The sequence below is a fragment of the Herpailurus yagouaroundi genome, unplaced genomic scaffold (genome assembly GCF_014898765.1).
Source record: "Herpailurus yagouaroundi ecotype Mexico unplaced genomic scaffold, PumYag 139, whole genome shotgun sequence".
Taxonomy (NCBI): domain Eukaryota; kingdom Metazoa; phylum Chordata; class Mammalia; order Carnivora; family Felidae; genus Herpailurus; species Herpailurus yagouaroundi.
Genome location: NW_024412394.1, coordinates 40,540,694 through 40,567,307, shown reverse-complemented (window position 1 = coordinate 40,567,307; position 26,614 = coordinate 40,540,694). Strand labels below are relative to the sequence as shown.

The 26,614-nt window shown below is 38.0% G+C and overlaps 1 protein-coding gene and 1 long non-coding RNA gene across 2 annotated transcripts in view; one reads left to right on the top strand and one right to left on the bottom strand.

The window, feature by feature from the left end:
• The window catches only part of LOC121029707 (uncharacterized), a 29,500-nt gene extending 15,577 nt beyond the window's left edge, over positions 1 to 13,923 (bottom strand). Inside the window, exon 1 of the long non-coding RNA XR_005789848.1 lies at positions 13,578 to 13,923. This is a non-coding gene — a long non-coding RNA (uncharacterized LOC121029707). The remainder of the gene's footprint in view (positions 1 to 13,577) is intronic.
• A 23-nt stretch (positions 13,924 to 13,946) lies between these two features.
• The window catches only part of ELOVL4 (ELOVL fatty acid elongase 4), a 34,156-nt gene continuing 21,488 nt past the window's right edge, over positions 13,947 to 26,614 (top strand). The window contains exon 1 of the mRNA XM_040474011.1: positions 13,947 to 14,336. Within this exon, the coding sequence (XP_040329945.1) occupies positions 14,237 to 14,336 (100 nt within the window). The 5' untranslated portion in view covers positions 13,947 to 14,236. The remainder of the gene's footprint in view (positions 14,337 to 26,614) is intronic.

The following is a 26,614-nucleotide window of genomic DNA, read 5'->3' as shown; positions in this document are numbered from 1 at the left end:
GTTTAACCATTTTCATCTATATTAAGCTAAACATGAGTTTACACTGGTGTCTCAAACTCTAATCTATTACCACATGGATCATTCTAGCCTCCTCCAGCTTACCTATAAACTTCCACTCCAACAGTGTGAAACCTAGCTCACATCATTTGCCATGTGTTTACTTAATTGTTTAATCCTACTATACACATACAGCAATATCAGAATTGTTGACTTGTACTCCTGTGGGAAACTACTTTACCAACTAGAGTACATTGCCTATGTGCAGTTCCATTTGCCTTTATTCTTACAGATGCTACTCATTTCCAAATTTATTTACATCAGTAAATTTTACTCTGACCCCATTCTGTGAGGTCATAGCATACATTTTATAAAACAATTATATTCTTTTGTCACAGTCTGTATTCCATCTTGGGATTCCCCAACCTCTAAATGATTAAAAAAATTTTTTTTATATGTTAAGACTCACACTTTGCTGAGTGAGTTCTATGGATTGTGAGACACACATAGTGTTACTTATCTACCATTACACTACCATATAAAATAGTTTCGTTGCCCTATGAAATGTCCTGTACTACACAGGTTCAACCTCCTCCTATCTCCCTGGGCCCCTGGGAACCACAGGTCTTTTTACTGTCTCTATAGTTTTGCCTTTTCAGAAGTTTCAAACAATTGGAATCATATAGTATATAGCCTTTTGACTAGTTTCTTTCAATTAGCAACATTCATTTAGGTTTCAACCATGTCTCTCATGGCTTAATAGCCTATTTCTTTTTGTTGCTGAATAATATTTCACTGTATGAATGTACCACAATTTGTGTATCCATTCATCTATTAAAGAGCAGCTTGAGGGGTGCCTGGGTGGCTCAGTCAGTTAAATGTCTGACTGTTGATTTTGGCTGGGGTCATGATCCCAGAGTCATGGGATTAAGCCCCACTTCAGGCTCTGCACTGAATGTGGAACCTGCTTGGGATTCTCTCTCTGTCTCTGTATCTCTCTCACTCTGCCCTTTCCCCCACTAGTGCTCTCTCTCTCTCTCTCTCTCTCTCAAATAAAAAAAAATAATAATAAAGAACAGCCTGGTTGCTTTCAGTTTTTAGTGATTATGAATAAAGCTACTATATACATCAATTGCAACTTTTTATAAGTTTTTTAAAAACTATTTAGAGAGAGAGAGAGAGAGAAAGAGAGGGAGGGGGAGGGGCAGAGAGAAAGGGGGACAGAGAATCTGGTGTAGAACCTGATTTGGGGCTCAAACTCATGAATTGTGAGATCATGACCTGAGCTTAAGTTGGGCACTTAACCGACTGAGCCATGCAGGCATCCCAATGTGAAACATTTTGTTGGACATAAGTTTTCAAATTGTTTGGGCAAATACCCAGGAGCACAATTTGTGGATTATATGATAAGACTATGTTTAGAAACTGCTAAACTGTGTTCCAAAATGGGTGTACCAGTTTTTTTTTTCCTTTTGCATTCTTATCAGTGAATGAAAACTCCTATTGCTCTGTAACTTTACCAGCAAATGGATTTGTCAGGCTCTTTTGGAATTTAGCCATTCTAATAGGCATGTAGTATATCATTGTTGTATTTATTTTTTATTTATTTATTATTTTTAAATGCTTATTTATTTTTGAGAGTGAGAACGCCTGAGAACAGGTAGGGCGGAGAGAGAGAGGGAGAGAGAGAGAGAGAGAGAGAGAGAGAGAGAGAGAGAGAGAGGATCCAAAGCAGGCTCCATGCTGACAGCAGAGAGCCTGATGTGGGGCTCCAACTCACAAATTGTGAAATCATGGCCTGAGCTGAAGTCGGATGCTAAAACAACTGAGCCACCCAGGTGCCCCATCATTGTTGTTTTAATTTACAGTTCTCTAATGGAAAATGACATTGAGCATCTCATGTGTTTATTTGCCGTCTGTATATTTTCTTTGGTGAGTTGTCCAGATCTCTTGCTCATTTTTAAATTGAGTTATATGTCTTATTACTGTTGAGTTGTAAGAATAGCCTGTATATTTTATTTTTTTCAATGTTTATTTATTTTTGAGAGAGAGACAGAGCACAAGTGAGGGAGGAGCAGAGAGAGAGGGAGCCAAAGCCAGGGTCCAGGCTCTGAGCTGTCAGTACAGAGCCCAAAACGGGGCTCGAACTCTTGAATCCTGAGATCATGACCTGAGCCGAAGTCGGATGCTCAACCAACTGAGCCACCCAGGTGACCCAAGAATACTCTGTATATTTTCAATACAAAGCTTTGTCAGATAAGTGTTCTGCAAATATTTTCTCCAAGTCTGTGGTTTGTTTCTTCATTCTCTAAACAATTTTTCACATAGCAGAAGTTTTTATTTTAATGACATCAATTTTTTTCTTTCACAGATTGTGTTTTTGTGTTGTATCTAAAAAACTAATCACCAAAAGTCACCTAGATTATACTATCTTTTCACCTAGAAGTTTTATTATTTTACATTTACATTTAGGTCTATGATCCAATTTGAGTTCATTTTGATGAAAGATAGATGGTCTCTGTCTAGTTTTTATTGTTGTTATTGTTTTGTTTTGCATATGGATGTACAATTTTTCTAGTACCATTTGTTGAAAATCTATCCTTTTTTCATTGAATTGGCTTTGTTCCTTTGTCAAAGATCAGTTGACTATATATGTGTGAATCTATTTCTGGGCTTTATATTTCTTCCATTGTTCTATGAGTTCGTTCTTTCAATACCACACCATCTTGATTACTGTAGCTTGATAGGAAGCCTTGAAAGCAGTATAAGTTCTCCAATTGTGTTCTCCAGTATTGTGTTTGCTATTCTGTTGCATTCCATAAAAACTTTAGAATCAGTTTGTTGTTAACAGTTACAAGAGAGTTTGCTGGGATTTTGATTGGTACTGCATTGAATATCTAGATCAGATTGGGAAGCACTGACATCTTAACAACATTTAGTCTTCCAGTCAGTGAACATGGAATATCATTTCTCTCCCTTTACGTGTATATTTTAGGGGCGCCTGGGTGGCGCAGTCGGTTAAGCGTCCGACTTCAGCCAGGTCACGATCTCGCGGTCCGTGAGTTCGAGCCCGGCGTCAGGCTCTGGGCTGATGGCTCAGAGCCTGGAGCCTGTTTCCGATTCTGTGTCTCCCTCTCTCTCTGCCCCTCCCCCGTTCATGCTCTGTCTCTCTCTGTCCCAAAAATAAATAAACGTTGAAAAAAAGATTTTTAAATTTATTTCATGAGGGTTTTGTAGTTTCCATACACAGATCTCGTATATAAATCATATACCTGAGTTAGATTTATACCTAAATATTTAATTTTCCTAGATACCATTGTAAGTGATACTATTTTTAGATTTCAAATTCCAATTGTTCATTACTGGTAAAGCAACTGACTTTTGTATATTATTCTTGTATGCTATGAACTTCCTCTATTCACTTAGTAGTTCCAAAAGTTTTTTGTTGTGGTTTATTCTTTGGGGTTTTCCATATAGTCAGTGTTATATCCTGTTTTCCAATCTGTATGTACTTACTTCCTTTTATTTTCTTATCGCACTAGCTAGGACTTACCGTACAATATTGAATAGGAGTAGTGAAAAGGGATATCCTCATCTTGTTCATTATTTTAAAAAGAAAGTGTCCAATTTTTCATTTTTAAATATGATATTAGCTATAGGTTGTAAAGATTCTTTATCAAGTTGAGGAAATCCCTCATATTTCTTGTTCAGTGAGAGTTTTTAATGTGAATAGATGTTGGATTTTGTCAAATGCCTTTTATGTATTAGTCGATAAGATCAATAAGAATTTCTCCTGTAGCTTGTTGATATGGTGGATTACATTGATTTTTGAACATTGAACCAGCCTTGCCTAGCTAGAATAAGTCCACTTTAGAATAAGTCTAATTATTTTTATACACTGTTGGATTTAATTTGGTAATATTTTCTTGAGGATTTTTACATCTATGTTGATGAGAGATTTTGATCTGTAGTTTTCCTTTATCATAATGTCTTGATCTGTTTTTGGTATTGGGATAATGGTGGCCTCATAGAATGAGTTAGAAAGTGTTCCCTCTGGTTCTATTTTCTGGAAGAAATTGTAAAGAATTGTTCTTTACAAATACAATTTTTACAAGAAATTGTAAAGAATCATTTTCTCCTTAAATGTTTGTTAGAATTTACTAGTGAAACCATCTGGGACTGGGGTTATGAGCTACTAATTACAATTTTATAATAGATATAGTTCCATTTACATTTTCTGTTTCTCCTTGTATGAATTTTGGTGGATTTTTAAATTTATTTATTTTTATTTCTTATTTTACAGAGATGGGGGTGGGAGACAGAGGGAGAGAGAGAGAGAATCTTATGCAGGGCTCAATCCTATGACCCTGGGATCATGACCTGAGCTGAAATCAAGAGTCAGATGCTCAACTGACTGAGCCAACCAGGTGCCCCTGAATTTTGGTAGTTTGTGTCTTTCAAGAAATTGGTCTGTTTCATCTAAGCTATCAAATTTGTGGACATAGATTTGTTCAGAGTCTTCATTTATTATCCTTTTAGTGTCCATGGAACCAGTAGTAATGACCACTTTTTCATTTCTGTCAATAATTTGTGTCTTCTTTCCTTTTTTCCTTAAAGTTGGTTTGGCTACAGGTGTATGAATTTTAGATCTTATTTGGCTTCACTAGGTCACTGGACCTTTATCAGTTACATTTTTGTTTTCAAAGATGTAGCTTTTGGTTTTATTGGGTTTTTTTCCTCTGTTTTCTTATTTTCAATTTCATTAATTTCTCCTCTAATTTTTCTTTTCTTCTGCTTGCTTTAAATTCACATTGATAATCTCCAGCTTCCTAAATTAAAAGCTTAATGATTTTAGATTTCTTTTTCTAATATACTCATTTAATGCAATAAAAACTCTCTAAGCACTATTTTTGCCACATTATACAAGTTTTAATGTTTTAATTTTATTTTAACTTAGTTCAGAGTATTTAAAAATTTTTCTTGAAACCTCTTCTTTGACCCATGTGTTATTTAGAAATATGCTGTTTAATCTCCAAATATTTGAGGTTTTTCAAGTTATTTTTCTGTTATTGATTTCTAGTTTGATTGTGTTATGGTCTGAGGACATATCGTATGACTTCTATGCTTTTTAACTTGTTAAAGTGTGTTTATGGCCTAGAATATAGTCTATCTTGATGAATGTTCCATATAAGCTTGAGAAGAAGACATATACTGTTAGAGTATTTTATATCAGATCAGGTGATTGATAGTGTTGTTTAGGCCAACTATAGCCTTACTGATCTTCTGCCTGCTTCACCTATCAATTACTGAAAAGGGGTGTTGAAGTCTCCAACTATAATAATGGAGCTTTCAACTTCTCCTTGCAGTTCTATTAGTTTTTGCCTCATGTATTTTGACATGCTGTTATTTGGTGCATTAAAGATGTGTTACCCTCTTTATATTTTGCTGAATTTGTTTTGATAGATTTTAAAAGGATTTTTATATCTATGTTCATGAGGAATGTTACACTGTATTTTACATTTCTTGACAAGTCTTTTTTAGATTTTGGTATAAGAGTTACGTTGACATCATAAAATAAGTTGGGAAGAGTTATCTTCTTTGTATTCTAAAAAATGTGTAAGATTGCCATTATTCCTTCCTTAAATGTTTCATAGAATTTGGCAATGATGCTATCGGTCTGGAGCTTTTTGTTGGGACATTTTTAAATTACAAACTTAATTTCTTTCACGGTTTATGGCTATTCAGACTTCACATTTCTTCATTTCTTCTTGTTTTAGTTTTGATAAGCTACATTTTCTGAGGCACTAGTCTATTTTATCCAATTTATCAAATCTTCTAGCATAAAATTGCTCATAGTATTACATTATTATCATTTTTATGCCTGCAGGTTCTGTGATAATATCCTTCTTTCATTCTCCCTTTCTTTCTTTCTTTCTTTTTTTTTTTTTATTATCTTACCTCAGGGTTTATCAACTTTCTTAACCTTTTCAAAGAGTCTACTGTTGGTTCTGCTGATTTTCTCAACAGGCTATTTTCTGTTTCCTTTTACTTCTGCTCTTATCTTTATTATTTTATTTCTTTTAATTACTTTGATTTTACTTTCTTCCCAGCTCTTTAAGTTAGAAGCTTAGAGCACTGATTGTAAATCTTTCTTCTTGTCAAATAAAAGTGTTTTAAGTAATTTTTTTTTTCTTCTCACAGCTGCTCTAGCTACATCCCACACATTTTAGTATGTTATGTTTTAATTATTATTCAGTTTGGAGCATTTTCTAGTTTCGTTTTTGAATTTTTTTGACCCATGTGTTATTTAAGATCATGTTGCTTAATATACAAGTGGTTAGCATTTTTTTAGTATTGTTATTGATTTTTTATCTAATTCCCTTGTGGTCAGAGAACATAGGGTATATTATTTCAATATTTTGAAATTTGTTGAGAATTATTTGATGGCCCGGAAAATTCTAGATCTTTGTGAATGTTCTGTGGGCACTAAAAAAGAATGTGTATTCTTTAGTAGTTGGATTTAGTGTCCCATAAGCCTCAACGAGGTCAAATGATTTACATTGTAATATAAATCTATATTTTCTCCATTTATTCTATCAAATATAAGAGATGGTATTAAATTCCCTGACAATGATTTTGAATTTGTCTAGTTTTTTCCTTAGTCTTTAAAAATTATTTTATGTATTTTGAAGTTGTATAAAAGATGATTACCTTTTATTGATCTTTTTCTCTCTACTAGTTTTGGTCAGCCTACCTCCTGACTTCAAGTAAGTCATAGAAAACAACAACAACAACAACAACAACACTTCTGTCATGTTTTAGGCACGCCTTAAAAAATTTTTTTTTAATGTTTATTTATTTTTGAGAGAGAGAGAGAGACAGAGCACCAGCGGGGGAGGGGCAAAGAGAGAGGGAGACACAGAGTCCAAAGCAGGCTCCAGGCTCTGAGCCATCAGCACAGAGCCTGACACGGGGCTCAAACTCACAAACCATGAGATCATGACCTGAGCCAAAGTCAGACACTTAGCTGACTGAGCCACCCAGGCGCCCATTTTAGGCACTCTTATTTTCAGTTTTTCTGTAATATATATCCATACCTAATACTAAATGACATAAGTAGTATGATAGAAAAGTACAAGATACCATGAAGGTGTATAAAACTTAGCCATGGAAATCAGGAAGAGCTCTCCATGGAGGTGATACATTAATAGTAAGGTGGAAGTTAGCTCTAATAGCAGGTTGTGAAAGGAACATTCGAAGAAACAGAAAACTTGTGTGCATAAGCCTTGAGGCAAGGAGGAGCTTGGATCTTTGAAGAAACTCAAAGAAGTCAAGAATAGCTCCATTGCTTCATTGTAGAGTGAAGGCAGAGGTGGCAGAGGAATAGTGGGCAGGGAGGCATATGTAGAGGCTTGAAGCTTCCTGAGAACAGTGGAAGTATTAAGAGGTTTTAAGGCAAGAAGCGCCATGATCTGGTGTACAATTTTTAACAAGTACTTAAACTGTTGTGAGAATAAATTGCAGAAAGGAAGAAATGGATGCAGAGAGTTAAGAGGTGATTGAGGTGAGTAAGGTGCAGGAGACGAGGGAGGCTTAGGTTAAAGTGTATATAGGAGAGCTGAGGTAAGTGGAAGAAGTCAAAGATAAATTTTGCATCTAGAATGATAGTTGGTCATGGATTGGATGTCGGTGGTAAGAGAGAATGAAGTACCAGTGATGCTTTTTGGCATGTGTGGAAATAGAGAAATATGAAAGAACAGATGGGGGGGCGGGGAATAGGTTCTAGTACACTGCAATTCAGATGTCTAAGGTACATCAAAGAGAAAGTATTACACAAGCTGTGAGATATATGAGCCTGAAGAAGGATCTAAGCTGGAGATATACATTTTGGGAGTTATAAACAGATGGCAACTAATGCCAAGAGAATGGGTCAAATAATTTAGACAGGAAGTATAATTACAAGAAAAAGAGAAGACTATAAAACAACCAGAAAGAACTCTTAACATTCAAAGGTCAGAAAGAAGGAGCTGATGAGAAAAAAGGAGAAAAGGGGCCAGGTATATAAAGTGATCTTATAAAAGTCAATACTTTCCTTCTGGTGATGTCTTTTTGTTTTGTCTATGGATTCTTCAGAGTCCAGGCTGTTTCTCCAAGGTCTGAAGGAGGTTACTCATTTTTGTGTAATCATTCATTTTGTGTGCATGTCCCTCTGCACAGCTGCTGGGCCCAAAACATTGCAGCTAACTACTAGAAAATGTCTTTAAATTCACACGCAGTCATTTTCCTTAAGGCATTCACAGAATACCAGAATGGCTCAAGAAAGATGGCTTCTGGAATTAGCTAAACATTGGCCTGGAACCAAGGGTCAGATTTTTATACTAGGTCCTTGAAATACAGTTTATTTCGTTTATAATGATTAATTAATTTCCTCTTAGGAACCCCTTGGTCTTTTCTTACAATGAAACCAGACTGACTGTTAGTAATGGCAAGACAAAAGCATGGTGAAGAGGAACTATCCTTAACACTTTCCATTTATTATCAGATTTCTTGGTCAAGGTTTATATCACTGGTGAAGATGGAGGTATTCTAGGATATAGTAAATGAAGGAACTGGGAACCCAGACAATATTCAAGTGAGAGTGACAGAACTTTTCTCAGTGTAATCAAGCCTGGAAGAGCTGGCAGAAATACCATGGTTTGGCAGATTTATCACTACATCCTTGAGTGCTGACTTGAAGTGTGGCTGCATGGCTTTAACGGATGGCTGTGTGAAGGAAGATTGAATCAGTGGCATTAACCATAAAAAGGAAAGACTGGTTGTACATACTGGATGACCCAAAAATGATGATTATCCAGTGCAAGCTATTTATACTTGAGATTCTTGGGAAGGGAGCAGCATATGCTCCTAAAAGTGTGAATCAGAACTTCCAGGGGCTATGCAGTTTGAAAATGATCACAAGACATTCTGTCACATAATTCTTTGTTTTAAGTTTATTTATTTAAGTAATTTCTACACCTGGCATGGGGCTTGAACCCATGACCTCAAGATTAAGAGTCACATACTCTGGCAACTGAGCCAGACAGGCACCCCTCTGATACATAATTCTGGGGGAGGTGGTGGTAGGTACGCCTAACTTATTTCCAGTCTCCAATATGCCCAGTTAAAAATTATTACAACAAATCCAGTAAAAGACAAATAAACTGGGAAAATATACTGGCAACATGTATAGCAGATAAACTTATTAATTTTGTTACATAAAATCTTATTTATATCCATAAGAAAAATAGACACAACTAATAGACAAAAAATAGCCAGAGAATGCAAATAGATGGTTCTCAAAATAAGCTAAAATGACAATTAACATGATAAAACATTAAGCAACAATGAAATAATATTTGCCTATCAGATTGGTAATGATTGCAAGGCATAAATTCAGTGAGGAGAATAAATTCAGGCTTGATGGTTTCCACAGGTTTTTCTATAACAATGATGGCATCCTTCCTTAACTTTCATGATGTAATCCTTCCTTACTTTCATCGTGCGTTAACAACCCTTTCCACAGAGTACCATGTGTAATGAGCCTTAAAGGTCCTTATGACCCCCTAATCTAGAGGCTGAATTAGAGACATTGTGTTTGGGGGCAAGTAGACCATTTTAACACTTTTGGTGTTGAAATCACGGGGTTCTGGGTGGCCAGAGGCATTGTCCAATATCAAAAGAACTTTAAAAGGCAATCCCCAAAGGCAAGATCCTTCCTGACTTCAGGGACAAACTATTGAGGGGATCAATCCAGAAAAAGTGTTCTTGTTGTCCAGGCTGTCTTGTTGTACAACCAAAAACCTGGCAGCTGGTGTTTATCTTTTCCCTTCAAGGCTAAGGGATTAGCAGCTTTATAGATAAGAGCAGTCCTGATTATAAACCTGACCGTATTTGCATAAAACAGTACAGATGACTTTCCCTTCTTGCCTTCAAACTGGTGCTCACTTCTCTTTCTTTCTAATAAATGTCTTTTGTGGCATTTTATTCCAGAATAGGGCACTTCTATCTGCATTAAAAACCGGTTTAGGCAGATATCCTTTCTCCTCAATGATTTCTTAATGGTGTCTGGGAACTCATATGCTGCCTCTTGATTGGCAGAAGTTGCTTCTCCTGTTAGCTTGACATTAGTAGCCAAACTTCTTTTTTAAAATTATCAAACCATCCTTCACTGGCATTAAATTCTCTAGCATCACACGCTTCACCTTCCTTTTGCTTTAAGTTGTCATATAATAACTTCACTTTTTTTTCAAATATTAGAGTCTATAATTATGCCTTTTTTATAGCAATCCAGAACCCACATAAAAGCTGCATTTTCAGTATGAGATAAAAAGGGAGTTTGCAAAAAGTTCAAGGTTTCTGCACCTGCTGGCAGAACTGTAGCAACAGCTTCATGACTTGTCCTTTTATTTTTTTTTTATTTTTATTTTTTTTTGACAACGGTCCTTACACTAGATTCATTTGTCTTGAAACAGCAGGCATCTGCAGCTGCAGATCTCAATCTATGGTACATATCAAGCAATTCACCTTTTTCTTGTAATGTCGTGACTTTTCTCAGCTTCTTGGGAGCACTCCCAGCATCACTAGTGACACTTTGTTTGGGTCCCATTCAAGGCTTACAGTATTGCACTAAACATGATGAAAACTATGTGAGATCCAGGAGAGATCACTTATTACTGTGATTCCCAGTTTACTGGAGAGACATATTATTCATACAGAGAGGATCAGTATCATACAGTGTGTATTTAAAAAATTTTATTTGAGAGACACAGAGAGAGAGAGAAGCAGAGGGGGAGAGGGAGAGAATCTTAAGCAGGCTCCATGCTTAGTCCTGATGCAGGGCTCTATCCCACAACCCTGGGATTATGACCTGAGCTGAAATCAAGGGTTGGATGCGCAACTGACTGAGACACACAGGTGCCTCTCACACAGTGTTTTAAGCGGATACTGGTAACACTTGAGCTCACCACAATAACAGGAAGGGGCTATGAAATTATCACAATAGTACAGTATGTACTACAGTTAATTTCATGCAGTTATGACTTAGTATTGTATCTTTACACTTGTTTACATTTCTCTCAACTGTGAATCGTGCCTTGTATGGTCTATAAATGTTTGTGTGGGTAAGTTTTGATAAGTTTTAACTTTTTATAATAGATTTGCTATATTTTATGATAGCAAATGATAAAATAGATTAGTATCTACATATATTGTACACATTCATGACACACCTAATTTTATTTTTTTGATATTTCTAGATCATGTGGTTCATCTGTGAGTTTTTCATATTGTTGCAAATCTCCAAAAGTTTTTCCTAGATTCTTATGAGAAAAAATCCATGTATAAGTAGACCCACATAGCTCAAACCTGTGTTGTTCAAGGGTCAACTTTATTACCAAGGATTTTCTCCATTTTCTGTAAGTATTATCTACAATTTACTTATGTAACATTTAAGGCCTTTCTACGATTCTTCATCAAACTACATGCTTTCATTCCTGATTCAACAGATTCTTAGGTTCACTTTTTTTTTGAAAGCACACGTTGCTAATGATATTGACAATGTGGAAAGGCAGAAACACTAGGGAAAAAATGGACAGCTTGATTTATGTTGTTAACTCTGCATGGGCTGTAAGAAATGTTTAAATATTTTGCTATTTTATATAAAATCAATTTTTATGATAATCATATCCCCTCTCAATTTTTTGTAGATAACTATATCTTATTTGTATTCAATCCACAACAAATAACTCTAGGCCTCAAAATTTTGCAGATATTATGGATGCATATATTTGATTTTGTTCTGTCACGATGCCACCAAGGTTTTGGTTAGATGGTTGTCACTCTAGGTGAATGAACATGCAGGTCTCCTTCCCTTTGCGAATTGAGTATGTACTGGACTATTAGTCTCTATACTGGGTAATGGAGCTCCAGAGTGGGTAAGTTCTAGGGTACTTTTAATGCTGTATGATTAGACAGATCATAAATGCAAATAAACATACTACTCTTCTCGGTACTGTGAAGGAAGTGTAAGTGCCACTCCTGACTTTTTGTCATCACTTGTCTAGGATTTTCTTGTATGTGACAGGCGCCCCCTAGTGAATAGAGGGGCTTAAATTGGCCTCTACTACAGAGAGGCTAGAAAAATACTTGAAGCTGTTATAACAAGTTCACACTGCATTAAACAACTAAGATGCTGAATGAAGTTTTGTGTGTGTGAATGTGGGTGAGGATGGGGATCTGTTCTCCATAAAAAGTATCCAGGATTTCACTATATAGAAGTAGTAATCAATTTTCTAGGTGAAGGTCAAACTAATGTGAACTTCACTAGATCATCAAAGTACATAGAGTAGATCACTGATCTTTATCTACTCTTCAGGCATTACAGTTTGACTGTGTGTATATAGATATCTACTAAATTCTGTATGATACACATAACTTTGGGGTTGAGACTTGAGAAACCATAATTTCAATCCAAAAACTTTAATCTGGTAAATATATTTGATAAATTACATTTTATTTGGTTAACTTCAAGAATACAGCATTAAAGAAGACTGTGGTTGCTTGATATAATAAATCAATTACATTTAATTACCTCTTCTCTCCCCAAATCTCCTGCCACTTATAATAGTCTTTATGTTCTGAAATAAGTATGTTATAATGTTGACATCATCATAAATATTCATTAGTTATTATTTATAGCACTGGGTTAGGTCCTCGATGAGGAACTAAAAATAATTCTTATCCTCTAGGATGTTGCCAAGATAAAATAAAGTCAAAGAACATATAACCAAATCAACTGGAAAACAAACAAATTATCCAAATATGCTAAAAAACAGCATTCCTATTATTTTAACAGTGCCAAAGAGCAGAAGCAATCACACACTTGGCTCAGTGGTTTAAATGGAGCATCCTAAACCAACACCTGGAGAAAAGGTTAAACAAAACGTAGGTGACATGTTTAAGTAACAAGTAGGTGAGAAGTTTATTCTCAAAGGTCTTGTTGACATCAGAAACTATCAAATTAAGAACTGTATGTAGATTATACTTGCTACTTTTCAGGGGTATATTATACTGTTGGCTCCCACCTTACTATCTAAACAATTTTTAAAATAAAAAATTAATATTTTCTTCTTTCCCCTAGATTGTCCTTTGTCTCCTGAGCAATTATCCTTTTACATTCACCTCAACTTCTTCAGGTCCAAGAGGACTTCTCTAACAGTAAGGGCTCTCTCCGTCCTCCCTCTTGTCTGAAGCCATAATGACCTTATTTAAGACAATTATATTGCTTTGATTATTCCAGGTATAATAAAAGAGTCTACAAAACACACGCAAGCATTCATTCAAATTATTTGTAAATTGGTTAGTGAGTAGACCCCAAAGTCCAATCACAGTGTAGCTTGGAAGACAAATATCACTTCACTAACTTAGAGGGATAACTTGTGCATTTCTCTTGTCAGGACAGACATGTGCTAGTAGGGGTGAAAACACCGAACCTAAAGGAAATAGAAGTGAATGACAGGTAAGGACCAAAGCACCTCGCCTACCTCATCCTTGCTCACAAAACGCCCATTCTTCCCTGTCTTGTTTTCTAAGATGTATCGGGGAGGAAGCGAGGTCACCCGTGGGAAGGCGGCGTACTCTCCTCCTGACGACCGAGACTGAGAAGGAGCCTTAGGGAGACTCGCGGGGTGGGCGGTGGGAAGACAGACAGCTCAGAAGGGCCCAGGTGTCTTGCTCCCGCACGGCGAGAGGTGCGGGGCGGCGCGCGCCTGCGCGGACCTGGCTCTCGCCACCCCACGACCGCAGCATCCCTGCGCAAGAGTCCCAGCGGCGCGGGCGGGAGGAGGGGCGGAGGCCCCTCCGCCCCGCGCGCGCGGCCACGTGACTCGGGCCGAGGGGATTGGAGCGGCGGCGGCGCGAGGCGGCAGACTGGTGCAGCGCCTGGAGCTCACGGCGGGATCTCCTCCTCCTCTTTCTCCTGGGAGCCTGGACGGTACCTTCTCCTCCGCCCGGCTAGTCGGCGCAGCTGCCGCATCCCTACCTCCGCGGCGCCCCGAGGAGAAGGAGAAGACGCAGCTGGGCCGCCGCCGTTAGAGGGGTCCCCGGCTGCCTCTCACTCCGTCGGCGTCGCCTTCGGGGTCAACCCGCCCGCGGTGTCTCCGCTTTCTCCTCCCGCTGCCGCCGGCGCCCGCTTACAGCCGCGATGGGGCTCTTGGACTCGGAGCCGGGCAGTGTCCTCAACGTGGTGTCCACGGCGTTGAACGACACCGTGGAGTTCTACCGCTGGACCTGGTCCATCACAGGTAAAGCGGCTGGCTGCCCCGTCTTCGTCCGGCCCTGCAGTCCCTCGCTCCCTGCGGCTTTTGGGATGCTGCGGATCAGAGGAGATGCGGGGCGCGGGGACCGCGGTCTGGCACTGGTTAATCTGATCCGAACGTTAAGGCCTCCCCCTCCCCCCGCGACGCTCGCAGGGTTTTCCTCTGAGCTTCCATCTCTCGTCAGCTTCTCGGATGCTGGGGCTGACATATCAGATGGAGCCTGGGCTGCTAAGAGCTCGTCGCAGGAACCACTCCACCCTGTACTCCCACATCTCCCAGTCTCGTCTGACAGTTTTAACTTATGCACAGGATTGGTTTTAACATTTACTAATAATAGTCCTTTTGTAGAGATGGCTGGGGGAAGGAGGAGGGCTTCAGTGGTAGCTGTCTTTTTTTGCGTCTCTTCGGCCTCCTGGTTGCATTGACACAATCTGCTAAACCTGCTAATGTTTAGTCTAACTCATCCATCTATACTATAATTTGGAACAAAAAGTAAAAAGCCATTGTTTGTTCTCTTGAACCTTGCAGGATGTTAGTTTCTGAGGCTTTTTCAGCAGCAAATATGTTTGAAGTGATTGTCTGTAATGGCTTTGCGCAGTGCAGTGCAGTCAGGGGGTGGGGGAGGCTAAAATACCCGGAAAGAAATAAGTCTTTAGAAAGGGGGTCTCTCTACAGCAGCACCTAGAGGTCGTCCCAGCAGCCTGCATGTATACAATTTTCTTAAATTAGCAAACTTTTTCCCCTTAGCGGTTGTAGTTTGACAGGGATCGTCTATTGGTGGATTTATGCAGCTCTTCTAGTGGGAGCAGTTGGGCTATTATGTTATTTTTACATTTTGCCATTGATTTTCTTAATTTGCTTCAGTTGCTTTTGGGTTTTTTTTTTTTTAATTTTTTTTCAACGTTTATTTATTTTTGGGACAGAGAGAGACAGAGCATGAACGGGGGAGGAGCAGAGAGAGAGGGAGACACAGAATCGGAAACAGGCTCCAGGCTCTGAGCCATCAGCCCAGAGCCTGACGCGGGGCTCGAACTCCTGGACCGCGAGATCGTGACCTAGCTGAAGTCGGACGCCCAACTGACTGCGCCACCCAGGCGCACCTGCTTTTGGTTTTAAAGCACTTAAAAGTTTCTGAAATTACAAAAAAATTAGCCTAACGGGATTTTAGAAATGATCTTATGATTTACAATTTTCTAGTCCTTTTGCAGTGTGGCACTGCATCTCCAGCAGTGGAGGAGAGTAACCTTACACATTATGACTCTGCCTCCTTTCCCTAGAAATGAAAATATATTCCTGTAGTTTTGTATTTGTTGTCAGAGTAAATGGAATCGTGGTTACAGCATGATTACAGTACAATATGTGGGATACATTTTGTAGAGAAAAATGTGTGCTGGAATTATTTCTGTGAGACACAATGATTCTTCGACATTGTTGTGGCTTTAACTTCTTCAGCTAGGAATCTCATGTTTGGCACTGGTAAATAAGCTGTTTTAATTAGCCCTTGCAGAAGGAAATGGTTAAAAGGCAGTTTTTAATGGAGTCTTTCTTTAAATCTTCTATGTGCTGTTACACTGAGGTTACCCTGTACCTACGAGAGCTGGGAAAGATGTACCCTTCCCTTCATCTCTGATTTTGGTTATTTAAGCATTGCATCAGGGTTTCCCATTACACAATTGTGCAGAGCTGAACATCAGCTTTGGCAGATAATTGTACTTTGCATACTTTAGAGTACAGACAAGGTCGTCAAGGTCCTCCAATCTCAATTCAGCCAGAGCCACACCCCGAAGTTCTCATTCCTGTCTATTATTCCCTTCCTATCTCAGAGCTTTCTTACTTCTCGAGTCTCAGAAACAAAAACTGAGTGCAAAGGTAGAATACACTTTTCTGTGTTGGTTAATTCCTTCCTAATGATGCTGCTGTCAAAAAATATGAAAAAGATAGGAAATTTTGTGCAGTTGCCTCATGTGAAAACTTGCTACTAGCCTGTGAAGGGCATATAAGATAATATTGTAGACCAAGTCTGAGAAGTGAGAGTAGCCACTGGAACACAAGTGACCTCTCACTAACAAGTTAGAGGGAAGGTATTCACCCATGCCCCGGCTATCCACTTACGAAACCTGAGACTGATTCCTTGCTTTCTGTAATGAGCTACCTGCTGTAGGTAGATGGTATTTCTTAAACCAACTTAGAGGCTTAGTGGGATATAGTTTGTTCTGCCTTTCTACTGTGAGGAGAGATATTTTTTTAGATGCAGGCAGGACAGACCTGAACCCCATGGTGTCCCATTTCCTTTCACCCCCTATCCTATGCTCTCCATGTTACCTTTCTTTCACAACTTCACACTGCTCTCCACAAGGATCTCCTCTTGCTATAATTTCATGAAAATCTGAGTGAAGGAGTTTCAAAGTAGAAGAGTAGCTTATTACATGAAGCTGAATAAAAGTTGATGAGTCAGATGTTTGGAAAGAGGGAGAAATAAAAATGGGTGGAGAGAAAAGATGGTCTTGAGAAATAGAGGTGAGTGATGAAAGGACACAGATTATTCAGAGAGCAAGATATGAACTAGGCTCTGTGCCCTTGAGTGCTTTCATTCCCAGACTGTAGTTACATGCTTCTATCTCCATTTTATTAGTCCATTAAATATTTCTCTCCACTGAAGTTTCTACCTAAGTGTAAATGAGTGTATCTGCTTTGGACTGTCATAACAAGAATAGTTACAGATTTGTAGAGTATATTTGGTGATGCAAGAGATCTTTGCCCTAGGGCAAACGGTTTCTGGAAAAATATCATTTTGTGCTCTTATATCAAATGGTACTATTTAATAAAACATATGGTGATGCTCAAAGCAATGTATAAAAACTGGGCTTTTCAAAGGCACATGTCTAGCAAATACAGAATATGACCCATAGAGTATTAACACAGACAATGTTACTTTTACTATAATTGTTAGCACTGAAGATTTTTTTAAATATTTGTTTATTTTTGAGAGAGACAGAGACAGAATGTGAGTGGGTTAGGGACAGAGAGAGAGGGAGCCCGATGCGGGGCTCAAACTCATGAGCTGTGAGATCATGACCTAAGCTGAAGTCTGATGCTCAACCAACTGAGCCACCCAGGAGCCCCAGCTGTTAACACTTTATACGTTAGTATTGAAACTTTGAAAAAGCTGTACTTTAGGAAAAACAACAAAAATAATTCTCTACTTCCCTATATTATATTTTTAGAGATTTTGAACAATGAGTTAATCTCAGTGTATATTACACAGGAAAGTATAGACTGCTGTAGAACTTTATACTAGTTGGTGGCATGGGAGTAGGTATTCTGATGTTATTGAACTTTTTTTCCTTCTGTTCTTTTACTTTATGAGTACATTAAAATTATTAGGACTGGGATACTAGGCTCAAAGTATATAAAATCAAAGTTGTATGTAAAATTTTAAACCTGGTGAATCTTAGTATTCTCCAACTTATAAATACCCCAATTATTTACAATATCTATTGTATTTGTTTATTAAAATAAATCTTATTAGTAGCCTTTTGTGTAACTGAATTTAGCATAGAAATATCCTACAGAGTTAATAGCCAGCATGCCTGCAATAAGGCCAGCTGTCTCCTGAACTGCCATATTTCTTTTTGGCAGCATGTTTTTAAACAGCCATTGTTCATGGAGTACGTATTGGTAGTGGTGGGGAGGGGGGTGGGGAGTGGAGGTGGTTGGCATTGCTCTCTGTTTACAGATAATAGTAGCCCATATTTTGATGCAAAATTTGTGTTTACTTGGGAGTTAAACTTAGAGCATAAAGGGTCTGCTTGTTTTTGGAGGGGCAGAAGGGAGAGGAGGATGAGTGGTACAGGAGGAAGGAGGACTCTTGTAGGATGATGATGAAATTTGGAAGCAAGGCTTGTATAAGGATTTATTCTTTTCTCCTTACCATGTGTGGGCATAGTTCTGGGCTCTGGAGAAAGAATGAGGACACTTGGTCACTGCACCCATGCAGCTTATAAAGTCATGGCTGTTCCACCTTGGGAATCCAAAGGGTCCTTTGAAGGCATGACCTGTGGTTCTGTGATCTGTCAGAATTAGGCCTAGATGGTGCCTAGGAAAGTCAGAAAAGTCCTTCTTCACTATTCTTATCTTTACTTCTTTTACCTGCAGTACGGTCTTGAGTTGTAAGAAGAATATACAAGCCCTGTTTTTAGAATATTTCAGCTGTCACCATGTGGAGTTGATGTGAATATTGTCAGAGAGTATTTGTATAGGTAGACTAAGGAGAAGGGCTTCAAAGACTAAAAATTCATGGAACTGAGAATGTGTTTTAGGGTCAGTGAGTCATCCTGATTTGCTGAAACTGGGGATGTGTGAGAGGGGACATTTAACTCAGCTCATATAAGCTGGGGTAAAAGGTCTGTCCCTGGGAGTGCTAGGCCCACATGCTAGCCTGTGTTTTGAACATGTTACAATATATTTATATTAGTTTTATTATTTGTCACAGTTAATGTGTAGTCTTTAATCTTTGTTATTGTCTAAAGTATATTTTGTTTGTTTGTTTGGCCTAGCCTGTTACCATTTTTGATGTTTCTTTGAGAAAAGACATTCTAAATTCCAGGCAGCTAATTAAAGATAAATATGTGGGACATCACCAGCTCCTAACATGAGATCTCCCTTAGCTAGTGTTTTCAGTGAGGTCCTAGAGTTATCCTTCTCTCTCATAACCTCCCTGAAGCCTCTAAAAAGTCCACACCATTTAAGGATTTTTTTTGTTTTTGTTCTTGTTTTGGTGGTAGACTCTTAGACTTTAATGTCTGCTACTCTTGTCCATTCCCCAACAGCCTCATAGCAGAACATCCAATCACAGATGAAGTTACAGGAGGGTAAAACAATGCAAATTCTAAAACTGGTGTCGGGATAGTTTTATACAGTTAGATTTTTTGGCTTAGGTAGATGAGGTTTTACGAATTACATAGGTAATTATGTCAGACAGTGCTTTTGTGAGCCACAAAAAAGTTGGTTATCCTTTTAAAATTGAATTTGTTAGATTTTTTTTCTCAAGTCGTATGATAATGTCATTAGTGAGTGATTTAATATTACTAACCTAAGTATTATTTTGGATTTATTGAGTCATTTATTATTTCAAATTAGACATAAGCACATAGAGAAGGATTCTATAACAGAGCAGACTCTTTTCTCACTTTAGATGGCTCTTTTTTCCTTTTCATGGTTTGGACATTTTTCCTTTTAAAAATCAAGGCACTAGGGCACCTGGGTGGCTCAGTCAGTTAAGCTTTGGACTTCAACTCAGGTCACAATCTCGAGGTCTGTGAGTTGGAGCCCGCGTCGGGCTCTGCGCTGATGGCTCGGAGCCTGGAGCCTGCTTCCGATTCTGTGTCTCCCTCTGTCTCTGCCCCTCCCCCCGTTCATGCTCTGTCTCTCTCTGTCTCAAAATTAAATAAACGTTAAAAAAAATTTTTTTTAATAAAATAAAAAAAAATCAAGGTGCTATTGTTTTATTTTCCGTTAGAATGAGAATGAATTCTAATATATTTTTAAAACTCACCAGAGTTTTGACTTTTAGAAAAGAGAAGGGAGGAAATACAATGGACTTTCGAAACCAGATTTCCAAGTTTCCTTTTCAGCCTCGTCAGCCTGTAGTATTTCCTTAGCCACAGACCTGTAGCTCTAGCCAACTTGGATAACTCCCTCTTGAGTAAATCATGCCCATGTCTGTCTTTGTTTCTCAGTACACTGTTCCCTTTGCCTTTGCTGCCCTTTCTCCTCTCTACCTCTCCAGGAGCACTGCAGTAGAACCCAGCTCAACTGCCCTCTTTCACAAAGCCTTTCTGGGCCTTGGTACCCTTGGAGCAGTTCATTCCTTGATCTGATCCCATTCCTGTTAGCAATTGCTCATGCATTTCCTTGAGCCATTCCTTCTGTAACTCTATTTTCTTGAACCATCTTAACCTTCATTATTATTTACCCTTTCACCTCTTTGTATTTTTCTCCCCAACACTAGGGAATATCCTTGTATTTGTTGATTTGATATGTGTCAAGAGATGACCCCTTTAATCTAGCGTATTTTCAAATAGTGATATATTCTGTTGCTAAATACTAATAATATTTGGTGCCACAGTAAATTATATAAAGTTTTTTTAATGACCTTTATCATAAATTAGCCATATTCAATTGATGTTGACTAAATTTAGTGAAGGAATCAAACATTAAATCATTTATTAGCACAAAACCGTTACTTTTGAGAGATCTGAAATCAGATGTAATTCTTTCTTCCTATCTATGTGGAAGTATCATGATGAATGTGGAAGTGAGGAGGGCAGCGTGGACTGGACTGGGATTTAGATGACCGATGCTTTAGTTTCACTAATTAGTTGGGAGACTTTGGTCAGGTCCCTCTTTCCAATCTCAACTTTTTTCACCGGTAAATTGAGAGAGTTGAATCAGGTCATCTCTAAGGTCTCACCCAGCTCTTAAATTCTGGATATATATGCAATTAAAAAAAATTCTTTAAATAGGTCAAGCAATTTCCTATAAACATACATTGATCGGTAATTTAAAAACCTCACTCTATGCAATAATTTTAATCTTTTCCAACAAACCTGTTATTAGTGTTGCTAAGATAGTAAAAATAACAATAGATTCATATTTAATCTTTTTTACTTTCTTATCTGCTCCATAAGAAGTAGGTAAAGGAATAGAAAAACAAAAGGATACAGATATTTAAGTACCTGCTTTGACATAGCACTGTTTGTTGCCATTATACTGTACCTATTTAATCATCTAGATATTTCTTGAATAATCAAGAGTTGCCTATATTGTCAAAGCTAATAGCAATAACATTAAATAATTAGTTTATTGTACATTATATACAATATATACAATTATGCATTACAATTATTATGTAATATATGACTTCTGAGGATGGCTTGTTATGTGGTTTGGGGCAAGTTCATGATTCTTTGTGTTTCATATTTCTACCTGTACCATGAGATGGTTGAAACAGTATCATCTCTTAAGGCCACTTTATTGAATTCTCATAATAGCTCCTAAAGTGATGGCTTAAATAGTCTAAACTTAATCTTACTTTACATTCTTTCCTACAGAAAATGCAAAATTTTATCATATGTCGTTACAAAAGATTTTCAGTTATAAGCACTTTATGAGCATTTCTAAAATTTGAAAGTATGGCTTAAAATTTTTGTAAAATTGCTACAAATATGTAGGTCTTAGTATATGGGGTAAACAAAAAAATTAAATAATTTTGTTGTAAATATGTCCTTAACCAAATGTGAATTTTAAAAACTCTTAATTTTGTCATTTTTTTCCCATGGAATATTGTCATTTTTAAATACCTGTCAATATATTTTGATTACATTTAAATTAGACTACAGATCTTGGAATTTGAAAGGCAAATGCATTAATCCACTGAAGGAATCAGTTACTCACTGTTAGGTGTAATCACAGGTAGGCATTATGATTTTGAACTGGAGCATTCAAAGGAATAAGCTTTCTTTTCATTTTTATTTATTAAACAAAAACTAAGGCACAGATATGTATTGTTAAACAAGTTCATATAGTTTTGCACACCTATGTTCATGGCAGCATTATTCACAATAGCCAAGAGGTGGAAAATGTCCATTGGTGAATGAATGGATAAACAAAATGTAGTGTATACATACAAGGGAATGTTATTTAGCCTTAAAAGAGAAGGAAATCCGATGTATGCTATAAAAGGGTGAGCCCTGAAGACATTATGCTAAGTGAAAAAAGCCAGTCACAAAAACAAATATTGATGATTCCACTTATATAAGCTCTCTGAAGTGGTCTAATTCATAGAAACAGAAAGTACAGTGTTGATTGCCATGGCCTAAGAGGAGGGAAAGATGGGGAGTTGTTTAATAGGTAGAGAGTTTCAGTTTTGCAAGATGAGAAGGTTCTGGAGATTGGTTGTACAACACTGTGAATATACTTAATATCATTAAACTGTACACTTAAAAACGATTAAGTCAATTTTGTTATGTGTTTTCACCACAATTAAAAAAATTCATATATTATAAAATTAATATAGCACCTGTAGAAATGATCTTTCTTCAGTGTTCAGTGGTACAACAGTTGATTCTGTGAAAATGTGTAAAGGAAAACCTCATTAAAAATGGAATTGGGAAGTCGTGAAGGGAGAACTCTCAGGCATGTACCATTTGTCACAGCCTACTTTATATACTCCCACAGACAAGAAGAGGCTTACTTTAATACCCTAGCAGGACGAAGATTTTCTCCTTGGCCAGCAGCAACCCAGCCAATGAGAAGTTGCCACAGCCCTGAACTCTCACCCTCTTCCCATGGACCATTCTTTTTTCAACGTGTTTTTTTTTTTTTTTTTTTAATTTATTTTTGGGACAGAGAGAGACAGAGCATGAACAGGGGAGGGGCAGAGAGAGAGGGAGACACAGAATCGGAAACAGGCTCCAGGCTCTGAGCCATCAGCCCAGAGCCCGACGCGGGGCTGGAACTCACGGACCGCGAGATCGTGACCTGGCTGAAGTCGGACCCTTAACCGACTGCGCCACCCAGGCGCCCCCCCCATGGACCATTCTTAACAACCTCTGCCAACTTGTTTTTTTCCCCTCTATTAAAAGGATGCTCTCGGGGCGCCTGGCTGGCTCAGTCTGATTTCGGCTCAGGTCATGAGCTTGCAGTTTGTGAGTTCGAGCCCGCGTCGGGCTCTGTGCTGACAGCTTGGAGCCTGGAGCCTGCTTTGGATTCTGTGTCTCTCCAGCTCTTGGCCCCTCCCCTGCTCATGCTCTGTGTCTCTCTGTCTCTCAATAATAAGTAAACGTTAGAAAAAACAAATTAAAAAAAAAAAGGATGCTCTCCTCCTTTGTTCTTAGGACTTTCCTGTGGTTCACCATGGTTTGCATGTTCAAAATTGCAATTTCTCTGCTCTCCTCACATAAATTCATTTTGTTGTTAAACTAAATATCTATTTTATTCGGGGCGCCTGGGTGGCTCAGTCGGTTGGGCGACTGACTTCAGCTCAGGTCATGATCTCGCAGTCCGTGAGTTCGAGCCCCGCATCGGGCTCTGTGCTGACAGCTCAGAGCCTGGAGCCTGTTTCAGATTCTGTGTCTCCCTCTCTCTCTGACCCTCCCGCGTTCATGCTCTCTGTCTCAAAAATAAATAAACGTTAAAAAAAAAAAAATTAAAAAAAATAAATAAATATCTATTTTATTCTTTAAATTTTTATTGTTTTATTTTTTCAGCTTATAATAAAATGGCTTTAGGGGCGCCTGGGTGTCGCAGTCGGTTAAACGTCCGACTTCAGCCAGGTCACGATCTCGGGGTCCGTGAGTTCGAGCCCCGCGTCAGGCTCTGGGCTGATGGCTCGGAGCCTGGAGCCTGTTTCCGATTCTGTGTCTCCCTCTCTCTCTGCCCCTCCCCCGTTCATGCTCTGTCTCTCTCTGTCCCCCAAAAAATAAATAAACGTTGAAAAAAAAAATTTAAAAAAATAAAAAAATTAAAAAAAATAAAATGGCTTTATAAAGGGAATGCATAGGTGTTGCCTAAAGAGCAGTACCCAAATGGCTAGAAAGTAGCAAATAACGAGAAAGACAACTTTGCCTTTGTATTTTATTTTACAATTTTAGCAAGAACTTTACAACCTTGGAAGATGGGACTGGTAGGCATTATTATTTTCATATGTTTAGAAGTCTCTGAGAGTCATAGAAGTTAAATCACTTGTGGATGAACGCTGTAGTGAAAATGGGTATTAATAGCATGTTTTGTTTCTTAGCCCAGTGCTCTTATCTCCCATCACACTAGCCAAGCAGGAAAGCAATAATCAAACCTCTGACCTACTTTACTTGATCTTATACTGCTATCTATCTTATCTATGTACTGTCACTACTTAGAATACTAAATCTGAACAAAGTTGTAATACTGCCAGAGGCAATCTAAATAAAAACGTCTGAAATACTCAAAAGTACTGTAAGGCTGTTGTATGAGATTAAACTAAAAACTGATATTTATATAGATTTATATATTTAAATTGTACATATATGTAAAATATAAACAACATAAGTATTTAGCCTGAGAAGATAAAGTTGACTTCTATATGGTGGAGTGGCTAGAACTATAAAAAAGTATATTCAGGGGCTTCTGGGTGGCTCAGTTGTTTGAGCATCCAACTCTTGTTTTCTGCTCAGCTTGTGATGTCATGGTGGGATGGTGGGGGTGGCGGGACAGCCAGGAGGCAGGAGGCGGGTCCAGGCATGGAGCCTGCTTGGGATTCTCTCTTCCTCTACCACACATGCTCTCTTTAAAAATAAAAAAATATATTCAAAGTGAATTATGAAAATGTTTGCTAAATTTCATAGTCTAAGTGTGAAACTATTGGTAATTAGTGAAAAGAAATAAATTCAGGACCAACAGTAAATTACCCATTGGATATTCAGCATATAGAACTGTTAGCAAGAGAAGATTATGGTCACAGTTCCCATTAAAACATACACACACTTCAATGGTATTTTCAGTGTTTTTGTTTGTTTTGTTTTGTTTTTTTTGCTAAAAGGAAATACCATTTCAGTTTCCTTAAATCCTTAAGATCATTAGTGGCACTAAGGGGGATGTTTGGACTCTGAACTTCCAGATTAGCACAGGGAGGAAGTTTTATGACTGCTTTTCTGAGAAGTCAAGCAAAATGTGAAAATGCAGCAAGAAGGAAACCACTTAGCTGCATTTTATCTTGGCTTCCAGGATGTGAGGCGTCGTTCTTTCATATCAAATACATATATATGAAGACATATTCATAAGAGCCAGTTTGTAGGGAAAGGGAAACAATGCCTAAAGGTGGGGGGATTTTAGGCAATTAAGAGGTCTGGGGGAAAAATACATAACTGACTTCAATAATTCAGGGGTTAAGAAATGCTGCCCCCTGCACAGTCAAAAATCCATGTATAACCTTTGATTCCCCAAAAACTTAACTTCTTATAGCCTACTATTGACCAGAAACCTCACCATAACACCATAACATAACACCATAACATAAATAGTTGATTAATGTACTTTGTGTTATATGTATTATATATTGTATTCTTAATTATAAAGAAAGTTAGAGAAAAGAAATGTTATTAAGAAGATCATAAGGAAAATACATTTACAGTTCTGTACTGTATTTATTGAAAATAACTTACGAATTGAAGTGGACTCATGTGGTTTAAACCTATGATGTTCGAGGGTCAAATATATACATAAGTATATGTAAATATGTGTGTGTGTATATATATATATACATATATGTGTGTATATGTATTTATATATATATATTTCAACCATGGATTTAGATGTCATCTGCACATAGTGAAACTTACTGCTATTTATTGAGCTTCTAGAATAAGACCCTTATGGACTTGTAAAATGCTGTAGTATGTGTTTTATACACCTTATTTAATGTTCATAGCATCCCTATAAGGTAGGTATTATTTAATCATTATATGATGAAGAAACAGACTTAAAACTACACAGCTTGGGGTCACCTGGGTGGCTCAGCAGTTGAACATATGACTTTGACTCAGGTCATGATCTTGTGGTTTGTGAGTCTGAGCCCCACATCAGGCTCACTGATGTCAGTGCAGAGCCCACTTCGATCCTCTGTCCTCCTCTCCCGCTTGTGCTCTCTCTCTCTTTCTCAAAACTCAATTAACATTTTTTTTGAAAAGCTAAATTCTTAAAACAACACCAGCAAAACAGCTGGAAAGTAATGGAGCTGGGACCTAATCAAGCTGGGACCTTTCACCTTCCTACACGAGCGACTTTTTCCTAAGGCAGTATAAGCTTCCTATTCATCCAACAAATACTGTTTTACTGTCTACTAATAATAGCAAACATTTATTGGATGCTTACTAAGTTCCAGGCAGTATGTCTAATGCTTTATATGTATTATCACATTTAATCCTCATATTCCTTTGGGCTGTATTTATTGAAAAGAATAAATCATTATTATTCCCTTTTCCCAAGTGAGTGAACTGACTTTCCTTGGATCTTCTCCTTCTTTTTTTTATTTTTTTTTTATTTTTTTTTTTTCAACGTTTATTTATTTTTGGGACAGAGAGAGACAGAGCATGAACGGGGGAGGGGCAGAGAGAGAGGGAGACACAGAATCGGAAACAGGCTCCAGGCTCTGAGCCATCAGCCCAGAGCCTGACGCGGGGCTCAAACTCACAGACCGTGAGATCGTGACCTGGCTGAAATCGGACGCT